At 44.1% G+C, this 16,233-nt stretch overlaps 1 protein-coding gene across 2 annotated transcripts in view; it reads left to right on the top strand.

Annotated features, from left to right (window-relative positions):
• Positions 1 to 7,765: 7,765 nt before the first annotated feature.
• Positions 7,766 to 16,233, top strand: part of GABRG2 (gamma-aminobutyric acid type A receptor subunit gamma2) — a 234,322-nt gene continuing 225,854 nt past the window's right edge. Inside the window, exon 1 of one of the 2 annotated variants that reach the window (XM_063928752.1) lies at positions 7,766 to 8,161. In XM_063928752.1, coding sequence (XP_063784822.1) covers positions 8,043 to 8,161 — 119 coding nt within the window. In that variant the 5' untranslated portion in view covers positions 7,766 to 8,042. The remainder of the gene's footprint in view (positions 8,162 to 16,233) is intronic. The other variant, XM_063928753.1, reaches the window with a different exon arrangement.

The raw sequence follows: 16,233 nt of genomic DNA, 5'->3' as shown, positions 1-16,233 counted from the left end.
GTCGCACTTTGAGGGAACGAATGGCATTACACCGCTCTAATATTAATCAAGCTTTGAGTGACAAAGCAATTGATCAGCCTGTGTCACGACACTTTTGTGCTCAAGATCATGCCATCTCTGATCTTAAATACCAACTTATTGATCATGTACCCCCTTTACATCGGGGGGGGGGGGGCGACAGAATACTTACATTACACAGATTAGAAGCAAAATGGATCATGAAGCTCAACAGTTTACAACCACATGGCCTGAATGAAAAAATTAATTGGAATGCCCTCCGTTCTAATTAACTGTTACACATAGGCTGTATATGTATATTTATATTTATATTGCTTTTGTTTGTATTCCTTTTCTCATCCCTGCTGTTTCTCTCTCTTTTTTCATCCTTTTACCCTTTTTTCATTCATTCACTCATATATTATTCGAGTTGTATACAGTCTGCTCATATTTCTTTAACACATATTTTTCTTCCTTTTTTGTTTTAGTTTTGTATTGTTTTTAACACATATTTACTGGTTATTATGGAGTAATGTAGTCACCCTGACTGCTATATTATCGACAGCGCTCGTTAGATTGGTGCCACTCGATATATATACATGTCATAGATACTGTAGATGTAAATGTGATGTAGTTATTTAGTTGTGTTTAGTTTAGCTTTTGTATTTAGATTCAGTGGCTTCTCCCTGTAAGGCTATGATGACCACAGTGGCGCTACAGTGAACGGCGTAGCCGGGTTGCCATGACGACTGAGCATCTTGATGATGTCATCAGGACGGCCCCCTCAGCTTACCGGAAGTTCCACGCGCTCTGGAGGTGGCACACGCCGACATGGGGAGGCTACTTAGGTAAGTTAATTATCATCACCCAGTATATGTCTGTTTTTCCATTCATTTTCAGCACTTGCATGTACCTGACGAAGGGACCCTGCGGGGCCCGAAATGCAGCATTGTAGAGATTGCTTGTGCTTGGTGATGTATACACATTGTTTTCATGTGTTGATATAAAGCATTTTTTTCATTGAAAAGTTCTGGAGTGCTGTGCCTGTTCTGAAGAAAACTTGTTCTAAACAATTGCATGTATATATATATATATATATATAGTTACACAGAATATACGATTTAGTATTTTTCCTACGTTTTTCCGTCACCTCATACCGCTTAAATCCTCTGTTCTTTGACCTGTATTTTCTGTCACATTACATAGGGGGTTATTTGCAGGTATTGTGTTTGTCTGGCTATATTGTACTGTTATGCCCTAAGGCTACATTCCTTATAATGTCTGCTACACAGGGCGGGATATCCGCGGTTGTTTCTGCATTCTGCAGTACTGGCACCACAAAGTTATAGCTGCTGGTTCAGGCGCTGAGTGCCATACACCCAGTCAACCTGCAGCGTCTGTGGCCAATCAGGACCCACCTTGGGCAGCATTCTCAAGTATGCTGACAACACTTGTGACATGTCTTACGCCCCCTGTGGGACCTCCTGTGCCATTGCAGCCACATATTGTCCCTGTATTTAATCCGCCCTGGGTGGATACTCTGTCTACCCAATTACAACAATTAAATCAATCTTTAGTTAGACAAAATTTTACGCCACGCCCTTCTGGGGCCAATGGGTCTTCTAAAAGGGCCATTTCTTCCTCACAATCCACTAATATTTCGGATAATTTGAGGATGGGGAATATACTGATCCGTCAGACACTGATACAGTTGCTTCTGATGAGGAGTCTACAACCCAGGTTGATGTTCCTGACCTAGTGGAGGCTATTAAACTAATTCTTCAAATAGATGATGACATTGAGCCTACTACTGTGTCTAAGAAACCTGATAAGTTCAAATGTCAGAAGGTTGCTAAAGTAGTTTTACCACATTCTGACCATTTAATTGACATACGTCAGGAATCCTGGTCGTCTCCAGGAAAGAAATTTTCCATGTCTAAAAAGATGCTAGCTCATTATTCTATCCCTGCGGAGTTCAGTAACAAGTGGGAAACTCCACCGCCGGTGGACTCTCATGTCGCCCGTCTTGTGGTGTCATCTACTCTGCCTGTCACCACTGTCACCTCACTGAAGGAACTGACAGATCAGCGTGTGGAGGGATGCCTGAAGTCTATTTACTCCCTTACAGGTGCTGTACATATACCAACTATGGCAGCCTCCGTGGCTTCAAAAGGAATTGAGGCATGGGTTCAGGCAATTGAGGATGAGCTGCCTCAGTATTTTTCTGACACTGCCAGACAATATCTGTCATATATTACCACAGCCTTCCACTGTATTCAGAAGGCGGCCTCTAATGCAGGTGTTATGGCGACAAAGGCGTCTACTACGTCTATCCTGGCTCATCGTATTATGTGGTTAAGGTCCTGGACAGTGGACCTGGACTCTAAAAAGACCTTGCAGGTGCTCCCTTTTAAGAGAGACATCCTTTTTGGGGAGGATCTGAACAAGATTGTGACTGACTTAGCTTCTGCTAAGATTGCTTTTCTCCCAAGTACTAATCCTTATGCTCCAAAGGCTAAGAGTACCACTTTTCGTTCCTTTCGACCTCCAGGGAAGGCAAAAGGTCATACGTACCCGAGACAGGCTCGTGCTTACAAAACCACTAAGTCCAAACCTAAACACTCCTGGGCCACCCGTCAGCCTGCTTCCAAACAAGACAAGCCTGCTGCATGACGGGGCGAGCCTCCCCCTGGGGGACCCCAGGGTGTGAGGCCAACTTCTGCAGTTTGCCCAGGTCTGATTAAAGACCACTTTGGATGCCTGGGTGCGGGAAGTTGTCTCTCATGGGTATGCACTGTCTTTCAAGAAACATCCCCCTCGTCAGTTCTGCTCAACGGTTAACCCTTCGTATCCATTGAAAGCGCTAGCTCTACACTTGGTTGTGCAATCCCTGCTGGACACAGGAGTGGTAGTGCCGGCACCTCTGTCCCAGAGAGGCAGGGGATACTATTCGACACTGTTTCTAGTTCAGAAGCCAAATGGGTCCTTCCAGCCGATAATCAACCTCAAATCATTGAACAAATTTGTGAGAGTGTCCAAATTCCATATGGAAACTCTGCGCTCTATTGTACTGGCTATGGAACACAAGGACTACATAGTATCCCTGGACATACAGGATGCTTACCTTCATATACCTATTGCCATTTCACATCAACAATATCTATGGTTTGTATTGGCAACCTACATTATCAATTCCAGGCTCTGCCATTTGGATTGGCCATGGCCCCTCGGATCTTCATCAAGATCATGGCCATGATGATAGCCTTCTCTGCTGTCAGGGAATCAGGATCTTGCCATATCTGGATGACTTGCTGATCCTGGCAAACTCCCAATATGTTCTCCGTACTCAACTGGAACTAACAGTCCAATTCCTACAAGAACACTGGTGGCTCATCAACTGGAAAAAGTCCTCGCTGGTCCCTGCTCAGAGCATGGTGAACCTGGGGGCACTGTTGGACACACATAGCCAAAGGTTGTTTCTGTTTCCGTAGAAAGTCCTGAAACTTCAGCACCGGATCAGATACTTACTATGCTCAATTTCATTCCTGCCCTGGTTAATCCTTTCCTGCCTGCCCCACTGGATAAGATCTCAAATGATCTCCTTGACTCTGGAGGTTCATCAGTCACTGAGCTGGTGGCTACAGGACCAACAGTTGAGCAGGGGCCGTCCCTTCTGGATCCCCAACTGGGTCCTTCTGACTGATGCCAGTCTGCAAGGTTGGGGCGCGGTGTTGAAGCAACACTCTCTCCTGGGTCGGTGGACCAGGGAGGAATCTCTCCTCCCGATAAACATTCTGGAATTGCAAGCTGTGTTCTATGCACTAACACTAGCTTTGCCTCTGGTACAGAACAGGCCTGTCAAGTACAATCAGACATCGCCACCATGGTGGCATACATAAATCATCGAGGCGGCACTCAAAGCCGCATGGCAATGACGGAAGTGTCAAAAATACTTTGTTGGGCGGAACGCTATCTGCCATCAATATCGGCAGTGTTCATTTTGGGAGTCCTCGACTGGGAAGTGGATTTCCTCAGTCGTCAGGACGTGCACGCCGGGGAGTTGAGTCTTCATCAGGAAGTCTTTCAACTCGTAGTGGACAAGTGGAGCCTACCAGATGTAGACCTGGTGGCGTCTCGACACAATCACAAAGTTCCGGTCTTCGGATCAAGGACAAGGTATCCTCAAGCAGCGTTCGTGGATGCACTGGCAATTCCATGGAACTTTCAGCTGCCCTACGTGTTCCTTCCAGTGTCACTCCTGGCCAGGGTTTTACGGAATTTCAAGCAAGAAGGAGGAATACTACTTCTAGTCGCTCCAGCGTGGCCCAGACGGCATTGGTTCTCAGACCTGCAGTGTCTGTCGATAGAGCGTTCTCTTCTACTTCCTCAATGCCTAGACCCTCTCGTTCAGGGCCCTTGTGTCTACCCGGACCTGGTCAGACTGGCTTTGATGGCGTGGTTCTTGAAGCTTCCCTCCTGAGAGCCAAAGGATTTTCCGAGGCGGTTATCCAAACTATGCTGAAGGCCTACAAACTGGCTTCGGCACGGATTTACTATAGGGTCTGGAATTCTTACTTCACCTGGTGTGCTGCTAAGAATTACAACTAAGTTTAGTACTTCCAGACTTTTGGCTTTTTTGCAACCAGGCCTGGACTTAGGACTTCGTCTGGCCTCCCTCAAGGTTCACATATCTGCCTTGTCAGTGTGTTTTCAGCTGAAAATTGTGTCTATTCCTGATGTTCATACCTTCACTCAGGGCATATTGCATATTCAACCTCCCTATGTCCCTCCTGTGGCTCCATGGGATTTGTCTGTTGTCCTGGAAGCCCTACAAGAGTCTCCATTTGAACCACTTGAGACGGTTGAACTTAAGTGGCTCACTGCCAAGGTCCTCTTTTTGCTGGCTATTGCCTCTTCTAGAAGGGTGTCAGACTTAAGCGCTTTGTCCTGTCATCCCCCCTTCCTGATATTTTATCATGACTGGGCAGTTCTTAGAACTTGTCCAGGTTATTTACCTAAGGTGGTTTCATTTTTTCACCATAACCAAGAGATTGTGTTTCCGGCCTTTATCTCTTCTTACTTGTTCTCCAAAGAGAGGTCTTTGGATGTGGTACGGGCTCTCCGTATATGTGGAATGGACTGCCTGTATCGGGAGGTCAGATTCCCCTTTTGTACTTTTTGGTTTTCACAAACGTGGGTGGCCTGCAAATAAGTAAACCTTGGCCAGATGGATTAGAATGGTGATTGCACATGCTTATGCACAGGCTAGTCTTCCTGCTCCTGCTGCTATCAAGGCCCATTCTATTCGGTTTGTCAGACCTTCTTGGGCGACCAGCCGTGGCGTGTCCGCAGAACAATTGTGCAAGGCAGCTACGTGGTCCTCTGTTAACATGTTCATTCGGTTCTATTTCTTTGATACTTCCGGCTCCCAGGATGCTTCCTTTGGACACCGGGTTCTTGTACCCACTACATGAAGAACTGCTTTAGGACATCCCTGATGTTATTCCCTGCAAAACAGTGTACCCTGCTGCAGAAAAGGAGATTTATGGTAGACTTACCATAGTTAAATCTCTTTCTGCGAGGTACACTTGATTCCACAGGGCGCCCACCCTGACGCACTTAGTTTCTTTGGGTTTGTATGGCATTAGCTGCTGGTCCCTTCTCCTGTCATGAGAACGTGGTTCTATGTGACTAACATCTGCCGTCTCTTTTACCTGCTACTGCATTGGGCTGGTTAATGAAACTGAGCTCCAGTGCCTGGAGACGGGTTTATAGAGGAGGCGGTGCAGTGCATTCTGGGAACAGTCAAAGCTTTAGCCTGTTGGTGTCTTGGATCAAGATCCAACTCTACACCCCGATGTTATGCCCAGTGGAATCCAATGAACCTCGCAGAAAGAGATTTAACTATGGTAAGTCTACCATAAATCTCCTTTTTTTTTGTACCTTATCGAGAATCTTATTAACATTTTTTAGAAAAATATAGCTCACAAAGTTTCTGAAATGATCACAGACATATTAAAATGACAAGAACTGGTAAATAAACAGCATAGTAATAAATTTAAACTGCAAGCATTTTTTTTTATTTTTTTTTGCCCATGGCAATAAAACGTGGGTGGACATTAAGCAATGCATGTATTCTGTATGGTGTACTTCTAATAACAATAAGAAGACAGACTAATGGGGAAAGCACTATTTCAAAGAGCTTTGAACTTTACTCATACATTGCCAATAGAACAACATGCTGAATAGCCTAAGTGACTTATTCAATCTTTTTATGACCATTGGCTGTGGGCAATATAAAAAAGTTTGTACAGTACTTTTTTTTCTTCCTTTTTTTCTCCTTTGGGGAGGAGGGGGGGGGGGGGGGGGGGCTGCAAATTCCGAAAAAGAATACAACATGTCATGTGTACAGTTATAAAACTTTTGGGCTGTAAAGCATGACTGATATCACTCCAATTCCAAGTAGTACTTATGAATTCAGCTGATAATTTTGAGTATTTTTTTGAGTGCTCCAACAGGTATGCAGTGTGTGAGTGTATGTGTGTAGTGGTGGTGGAGGTATGTGTACAGTACTGCATATTTGTGTACAGAACTGTGTGTGTTTGTACAGTACAGTGTGTATGTGTTTACAATACTATGCGTGTCTGTGTTGTGTATACAGTTCTGTGTGTTGTGCGTACAGTACTCTGTGTGTGTGTGTACAGTACTGCGTGCTTGTGTGTGTACACTGCTGTGTGCATTTTTTGTGCAGTAGTGTGTATTTGTTGCATGTGTATTGTCTGTTGTTTTGTACAGTACTGTGCGTACTGTGTGTACAATACTCTATGTATGTACAGTGATGTGTGTATTTGTACAGTATGGTGTGTGTACAGTACTATGTGTTTGTGTGGACACTACTGTGTGCATTTGTCTGTATCTATTGTGTGTTTTGTACAGTACTGTGTGTGTGTACAATACTGCTCGTGTACAGTACTGTGTGTATTTGTACAGTATGGTGTGTGCACAGTACTGTGTGCTTGTGTGAACACTACTGTGTGCATTTGTGTGTATTTATTGTGTGTGTCATGTGTTGTTTTGTACAGTAGAGTGTGTGTGTGTGTGTGTGTGTGTGTGTGTGTGTGTGTGTACAGTACTGTGTATTTGAACAGTATGGTGTGTGTGTGTGTGTGTGTGTGTGTGTGTGTGTGTGTGTGTGTGTGTGTGTGTGTGTGTACAGTAAGATGTGTATGTGTGTGCACAGTATTATGTATATCTGTGTTCTATATACAGTATGGTGTGTGTGTGTGTGTGTGTGTGTGTGTGTGTGTGTGTGTGTGTACGTACAGTACTGTGTTCTTGTGTGTGTAGAGTACTGTGTACATTTGTGTGCAATAGTATTTGTTGTGTGTTGTGTTTGTACAGGTGTGTGTGTGTGTGTGTGTGTGTGTGTGTGTGTGTGTGTGTGTACGTACAGTACTGTGTTCTTGTGTGTGTAGAGTACTGTATACATTTGTGTGCAATAGTATTTGGTGTGTGTGTGTGTGTGTGTGTGTGTGTGTGTGTGTGTGTGTGTGTGTGTGTGTGTGTGTTTTGTGAGTGCGAACATGAACACGTATGGTTAAGGTACAGTATGCACAAGATTGTGTTTATATAGTAAAAATCGCTTAGTGTGTAATCAAAGGTTAAAAATCACTGGTGAAGGAATCACGCATGTGTTAATCTTTAGTACTGCAGCGGCGTGCATAAATTCCACTTTGACCTCCTAGTTAATCTGCATTCAGCGCTTTCCCTCTCCCTGGCAGATTTGCAGTGTATGTGTGTGCTGCTTTCTTCTTTCCCTTTTAGCTTCCCCCCCTCCCCAGATTCTTGCCGCTGGAAGTGGTGCTGGTGCATCAGCCGTGGGCTGGGGGTCTGCCGCCACAAGACGTGCAAAGCGGATCCCATTTCTTAAATATTCATTCTCCCAGCCTGGCGGAATGTATCATTGCAGCCAATGTACCTGGTAGGGGGTGGGGGGCACAACGGGACTATTCCATTTGCAACAAAGACGGGAGATTGAGGGGGGAATGGCAGAGATGTGTTCACCAAAGAAGCCAAATTTTGGAAACAGTTCGTTATTTAATTTAACATTTTTTCATCACAAAATGATCGTGTGGATATTCCTGCTGTATCCCCTCATCCAATGGTAAGAGCGATGTGTTATCTTTAATTATTTTTTGCCTATATGATATGTGCAGAGTTGTCTGTGCACTGCAACATTATATATATATATATATATATATATATATATATATATATATAGTGCTATGACATTTTAGATGCTTACAGTGCACTCATCCAGGCTAAATGACACAGATAAAACGATGCTACAGTATATGCTTGCCTAGTGACGATTAATTTACTGCATGTGTACTGTAGGCACCTATAATGAACGTTTACCACTGCTTAAATGAAATAAAAATCACACGCACATCTGCAAATGGAGAGATCTTGCTGCATCCATACACCCCAGTCTGCAACATCATGGCTGTGCTGATACATTTCATTTTACAATTCTACATTTTGATTGCAAAGGAGAGAAGGGTAACAGCATCCGTGTATGTAGACCATACTATACTATAGGGCTTCATTCAAAGCATAGGAACGTTTCAGCACCGTGGACAGCAGCCTGGATTTACATTGCAAGATAAGGGACACACAATGTTATGTTAGCCTGGGAGCCCATTAAATACATTGTTGGTCTTCATTAGATGAAGTTTAACACATCAGCCATTGATTACAGAGCTCTCTGTGTATTTGCAGCTTCTCTCTTTAAATCTGCCATGTTTCCCCCACCTTTTCCTTCTGGCTAACTGCAGTGGTGAATCCTGCTGGAGCAGCAAACACTGTGCAGAGTGTATAATACTTGGGTAAGCAGGATGTGCTGCTGCAGCTGCATTGTGCTGCCAGGTTATTAATCTGCTCATCTCTTTTCCAGGCGAAGTGTTTTTAATTAATGCTGCCATGCACATTCCTTTAATCAGTGTTTAAAATAGCCTTAATAAGTGACACAATTGGTCATCCTGCCGTATTCTGCAACAAGCCACTATGGGCTGCCATGTTGGCGTGTTGTGTTACGGAAATGAGTCCAGTGGCTAGCCAGCTGTGGTACTGTATGTCCATGCTTACACGTAGCTAATGCTTTTTGGGTGGTTATACACCGCAGATGAGGAAGAGTTCTTTGTATAAATGCACTGATTAGCAAGAGATGGACAGATATTGCATACATTATTTACTTAAAGAATTCACTATTTCATTAACACTGACTGTGTTTGTATTGTGGTGGGTTCTTAGTGGAACCTAAAGATGTGAAGATGTCATCACATAATTTGTTCTAGGCAGCCTATTCATCAAACTTTGAATATAGTTTTTTTTTAATGGTGTATTCAATTTACAGTATTTGTAGCCTGTGGAGTTTCAAAATAAAGCGTGCTGTTCTACACAACCTACAATCTAATCCCATTCAGTAATCAGCCTGAGAAACACGGAGTCAATTTAGGCAACAACATATACTGTTATTTTCGGAGAAATTATTATTTTTTGTTTACTGTAGATAAGTGTGTGTGTACTGATAATAATGACTGCTGCAGTCATGTTATAGATTAATGTATCGGTAGGTAGATAGATAGATAGATAGATAGATAGATAGATAGATAGATAGATAGATAGATAGATAGATAGATAGATATGAAATACATATGGAATCGGTTTATAATGGAGAAAGTTGTATGCTATTTTGGGGCTATTTTGCAGAGGTGCAGAATTCTGTCTAGAGTGTGATTTAGACCACATGGGGCTCTCAGCAACTTAACTGCTTGGGCCCCCCTTCCACGATTTGTCAGAAAAGAAGTTAAATAAAAACTGGTTAATCTGGCCTAGTCAAGGCCCACTGAGCCTCTCAGTGCCAGTTTTGCCTGTTGTTCAGTTCTGCTTTTGTTTCTACTGATACAATCACTGAGGTTCACTTTCACTTTACAGTTCTACACAGGGGATGCGGTTATGTCCCGACCGTCAGTCACAATACCAACACCCGGATCACGTACCCTGAGAATCCAGCCGGCCGGCATGCCGACCAACAGGGGCTATTTCCACCTGTGGGTGTCCATGACACCCATAGGGTGGGAATAGTGCCTGTGGCGAGTGCAGTGAGCCACCATACCCGCTGCGTGACAAGCACTCACCTCCCACACCGGCTGGCCACCTAACATTCGGGATCCCGGCGTCGGTATGTTGACCGGCGGTCTCCCGACTGCTGGTCACACAAACCCAACTCCTGCACAGTGTCATTAATTCACATTTACTTGTGTTTATAGTCTGCTGTGTTTTATAGTCTATGAGTAGATGTGGTCGATTGGTGTACTGTAATACTTGCAGGGCAATGTGACCTGTGCCACCACTCAGAGTGCAAGGCTATGGTCCTCTTTCTGGTTCCTCCGGAACTGCAACTTTTTCAGTGGAGAAGAGCCAGTAAAATAGAAGATCGGCAGTCTGGCAGTGCCATATGGGTTGGGTATGAGAGTTTGACAATCAAAATGTCAACACGAAAGGGAGCATTGTGAGGTTGAACCCATGGTGCCAACATGTTAATAATGTGATTGAAAGCATTTTGTCAGCGTCAGCTTTGCGATTTAAACATGAAACTTTACAATCTTGTTTGAAGTTGTAAAGCTGACACTGTCAAACTGGCCGCTACATCTGGAGCCATATAATATGTATGGGAAATTAAAGGGGTGCCAATAGAACCAAGGAAGATGAAGCTCTGGAGGTAACATACTACAAAGTAAAGTATGGGCAATTGTGGGCCTGCCCTGAGTGCAAAAATGTGCAGGCGTGGGTCTGAACACTGGACATGCTTAAAGTCAAAATGTTGCTGCTAATTGATAGGTAGATGGTTATAAAGAGGAGACATGTTTTGTCTTTTGACAGAGTTTTGTGAATCTTCCAATACTTTTTAACAATTAGCTTATTTAATTTTTTTCAAAGAGTAATGGGACACTAATGCGAAATTGCCATTACTGAGTACAGTATTTCCCACTTTTGGATTAGGTGTTAGAGAGGTGTCTACAAAGTTCTGTATGGGGTTTCATCAGCCAGATTCCACTCTGTGACTCAAGAGAGGTACAGTATCAAACCTTCTAGAGAGGACAAGTGGAGTAGCTTCCGAAGGCAACCAGTCAGCTTTCATTTATTATTTTATAGAATGTACTAGAAAAATGATAGCTTGGTTTACTAATGGCTACATCACCACGTGTCCTCCTTAGAATGTTTGATACATCTCCTTCTATCCATATATTTATAGTCACCTTGGTCCTGATTCAGGTCCCATTGGATCTGTGGCGCATGCCGTAAAGTACCGATGTTCAGTACTTTGCACATGCATCGGACCTGTATTGCACATGTGCATTACTTGTCTGATTTGTTGGTAGCAACATGGCTGCAGACAGTCAATGATTGGCCATCTGCATCTTATTTGGGGGTGGGGAGGGTGTCGTGATGGCCGTTTTCCAAAATGGAGGTGTGTCGCCTCCATTTTGGGGGAGTGATGAAGTCAGGACCTCCATTGGAAAAAGGAGATTTCCTGGCCTCTTTGTTGCATCTGTGGCAGCAGGCTTTTGCTACCCCATGGGTCATGCAGCCAGATGATGATGTCACAGGTGATCCAGTGGGATCACTAATGCCAGCTGGAGGCATCTACTTAAGGTATACTCCACATGCTACATTAACTTATTAGTGCTATCACTGCTGCTTCCATGTAAGCAGCAGCGATAGCACCTCCAAGCACATCTGAATCAGGTCCATGTAAAGACTATTTAAGGGATTTTAAAACCAATGTGTTCTGATGGCGATGTAGAACCACATCTGAAAATGAAGACTTATAGTGGTCCTAAGGCATTATATATAGTATGCTGCAGAGCATTCTGATTTGCATTGCTTGAAATACCTCTTCCTTGTCTTCCTTGAGATCAGCACACAAGTGAACGCTTTGGAGGGCACAAAAGTTAAATGTGAGGGTTTTTTGTGTTGATCTATAAAGCGCATACAAGTTTATTTATAAGACCAATAGGAACAAGACACTTTCCATCTCAATTCTAAACAAACTATTCATCTCTAAAATGACTCATATTCAGCAAACATTATTTTTAAAGCTATAATTTTGTTGTCACTTCAATACTAAGTAAATGTCCCAAGTGTGCACCATAGAAAATACAAAAGTAAGATTAGAATAATGGGATTTCAGGATCATTATACCCCTTTCACACTGCCAATGCCGGATCCCACCCGGGAATTGGAAACGGGTCCTTCCCTGGTGGGATCCGACATTGGCAGCTGCTGCAGGCTTCCCTGACCCGGCAATATGCCGGGCGGCTTGCCATAACAGCGGGGGCAGAGCTGGAGGGCGGAGGTGGAGGTGGCGCTGGGAGATGAGATCATCTCCGCGCCGCCTCTCCCTGCTGTAGTAAACGGGTCCCGGGTCGCATCGACCCGGGAGCCCGTTTACGCAGCCACTGACCCGGTATTCAACCCGGGTATAACACTGCTTTATTCCCAAGTTGAATTGCCGGGTCAGGCGACCCACGATTTCGGCTATGCCCCTTTCATACCGCACGCTGACCCGTGTCGACCCGCCAATATGCCGGGTCGATACTGGGTTATTTGTGCGGTGTGAAAGGGGTATAAGTGACATATCAATAATGGGTGCAGGTCAGTGTCAGACTGGGGCATGAAGGGCCCACCTGGGAAATGCAGTGGTAGGGGCCTATGATTGGGGGTGTTGCTAGTCTCCAGAGAAGGTGTGACCAGACACCACAAAGACTTGGCTAATCATTACAGAGTGCATGATCTAGGCCTTCTAATATATTGTAAATACTGCTAGTGCATGCATGATAATGTATCAGATTAATAACAGCAGAGTACTTTCCCCTGTACCCCCGTGGTCCAGTCCAACTCTGGTGCCTGTTGTGTGGTGCACATGGGCCCCTAAATCAAAAGGGCCCTCGCTGCTAACCTTGCAGCCATCAAATGTATTTGCCTTGCAGAGAGCACTTCAGTGAAGAAATCACCAAGAGCCATTTCCCAAGTGATATATGCAATCTCAAATGACACTGGCACAGTGCCAGAGTGCTCAGTGCATGCACCAGTGCGATGGGTGTCCCGCATGGAGAGTGCATGGATCACTAATGCAAGTAGGAGGGGATCCGGACTATAAGTCAACATACATTAGGTCGACAGTCATTAGATTTACCCCATATGGTTTACAGGTACAAGGTTGACAATGGACAAAAGATCGTCGACACTGGAAAAGGTCAACAGGTTCAAAAGGTTTCAGGTTCACATGGTCAACATGACAACAGTCGACACACATATGGTCAATGCATGTTTTTTGGGGTTCTTTCACATTTTTTGGACTTTTTCTGCACCATGTTCCCAGAGGCCTGTGTAGTAGACTCTGGCATAAAGCCAGTGTCTACTCACTGCCAGATAGGAGGAGCCTGCACATGGGCCCTCTACTCTCTTAAAACTCCACTGCATCAAAGATCTCCCCCAAAACAAGGGTCACATATCTGTGGAGCAAGTAGGAGGAAATTATTTTTCTTACCCTGAACAGATTGGATATGCTATTCTTCTCTGTTGGTAAGAAACAGTATTAGCTTTGAGACTAGAGTTTTGATTAAATGTTAAATAATTTATTGTTAATACATAAATGATCTATACCAGTGGTTCTCAGCCTCGGTCCTCAAGTACCCCCAACAGTTCATGTTTTCCAGGTCACCTCACAGGATTGCAAGTTAAATAATTTGCTCCACCTGTGGATCTTTTAGAATGTGTCAGTGAGTAACGAATACACCTGGTTTAACTACTAGGTAACCTGGAAAACATGAACTGTTGGGGTACTTGAGGGCCGAGGTTGAGAACCACTGATCTATACCACCTGCAACCTAGATTGACATTAGAATGCAGATTTGTCTTTCTTTACCATACACTAAACTCAAGCAAGAAAAGCTTGTTTTATACCTGGTTTGTACTTGGCCTAAATGCATTAAGCCTTAAAAAGTGATTTAGTGGAGATGGATAAAGAGTGAAAAAGTACCAGCTTCCTAACTGCCATGTCACAGGCTTTGTTTGAAAAATGAGAGTTAGGAATTGGTTGGTTGGTACTTTATCACTCTTTGGTCAAGATGTACTAAGCCTCGAAAAGCGATAAATTGCATGGTGATAACATACCAACCAATCAGCTCCTGTCATTTTTCAAACCCTGCCGGTAATATGGCAGTTAGGAGATGATTGGCTGGTACTTTAACACCATGCAAATTTATCACTTTTCAAGGCTTAGTACATCTCTCCCTTTATCTGTCTCCACTTTATCACTCTTTAAGAGTTGGGTGATTCAGACCTGATTGCTGGGCTGCAAACTTTGCTGTCCTGCGTTCAGATAGTCGCTGCTTCCAGGGGGAGTATAAATTTGCTGTGCAAGTGTGCAATCCTATGTGTATGCAGAGCTACAAAAATCCACTTTGTGCAGTCTCTGCGCAGCCCAGGACTTACTCCTACAGTGCGATGAGAACAGGCTGATCGGGGCCGGAGCTGACGTCACACACCCGCCCTGAAAACGCTTGGGCACGCCAGCGTTTTTCCTGACACTCCCTGTAAGGGATCCGGTCTGAAGATCGACAGTGTCTAGGTCGACAATGTTTAGGTCGACCACTATAGGTCGACAGTCACTAGGTCGACATGGATGGAAGGTCGACAGGGTTTCTAGTAGAGATGAGCGGGTTCGGTTTCTCTGAATCCGAACCCGCCCGAACTTCATGGTTTTTTTCACGGGTCCGAGCAGACTCGGATCCTCCCGCCTTGCTCGGTTAACCCGAGCGCGCCCGAACGTCATCATGACGCTGTCGGATTCTCGCGAGACTCGGATTCTATATAAGGAGCCGCGCGTCGCCGCCATTTTCACACGTGCATTGAGATTGATAGGGAGAGGACGTGGCTGGCGTCCTCTCCATTTAGATTATAAGAGAGAGAGATTTACTGGAGCTTAGGACTAGGAGGAGTACTGTAGAAGTGTAGAGAGTACAGAGAGTTTACTAGTGAGTGACCACCAGACACACAGTGCAGTTTATTTAATATATCCGTTCTCTGCCTGAAAAAAGCGATACACACAGTGACTCAGTCACATACCATATCTGTGTGCACTGCTCAGGCTCAGCCCAGTGTGCTGCATCATCTATATATATTATATATCTGTCTGACTGCTCAGCTCACACAGCTTATAATTGTGGGGGAGACTGGGGAGCACTGCAGTGCCAGTTATAGGTTATAGCAGGAGCCAGGAGTACATAATATTATATAGTGAGTGACCACCAGACAGTGCAGTTTATTTAATATATCCGTTCTCTGCCTGAAAAAAGCGATACACACAGTGACTCAGTCACATACCATATCTGTGTGCACTGCTCAGGCTCAGCCCAGTGTGCTGCATCATCTATATATATTATATATCTGTCTGACTGCTCAGCTCACACAGCTTATAATTGTGGGGGAGACTGGGGAGCACTGCAGTGCCAGTTATAGGTTATAGCAGGAGCCAGGAGTACATAATATTATATTAAAATTAAACAGTGCACACTTTTGGTGCAGGAGTGCCACTGCCAGTGTGACTGACCAGTGACCTGACCACACTGACCACCAGTATAGTTAGTAGTATACTTATATTGTGATTGCCTGAAAAAGTTAAACACTCGTCGTGTGACTTCACTTGTGTGTTGTTGTTTTTTTTATTCTATAAAAATAAAACTCAGTCTGCTGACAGACAGTGTCCAGCAGGTCCGTCATTATATAATATATAATATAAACCTGTCCGGCTGCAGTAGTGATATATATATATTTTTTATATCATTTATCATCCAGTCGCAGCAGACACAGTACGGTAGTTCACGGCTGTGGCTACCTCTGTGTCTGCACTCGGCAGGCAGTCCGTCCATAATTGTATACCACCTAACCGTGTTTTTTTTTTCTTCTTTATACATACATACTACTACGACATCTCTTTATCAACCAGTCTATATTAGCAGCAGACACAGTACAGTATGGTAGTTCACGGCTGTGGCTACCTCTGTGTCTGCACTCGGCAGGCAGTCCGTCCATAATTGTATACCACCTAACCGTGGTTTTTTTTTCTTTCTTCTTTATACATACATAGTTACATAGACATCTCTTTAT

The sequence above is a fragment of the Pseudophryne corroboree genome, chromosome 6 (assembly GCF_028390025.1).
Source record: "Pseudophryne corroboree isolate aPseCor3 chromosome 6, aPseCor3.hap2, whole genome shotgun sequence".
NCBI lineage: Eukaryota > Metazoa > Chordata > Amphibia > Anura > Myobatrachidae > Pseudophryne > Pseudophryne corroboree.
This window is presented reverse-complemented; position numbering and strand designations above follow the sequence as displayed.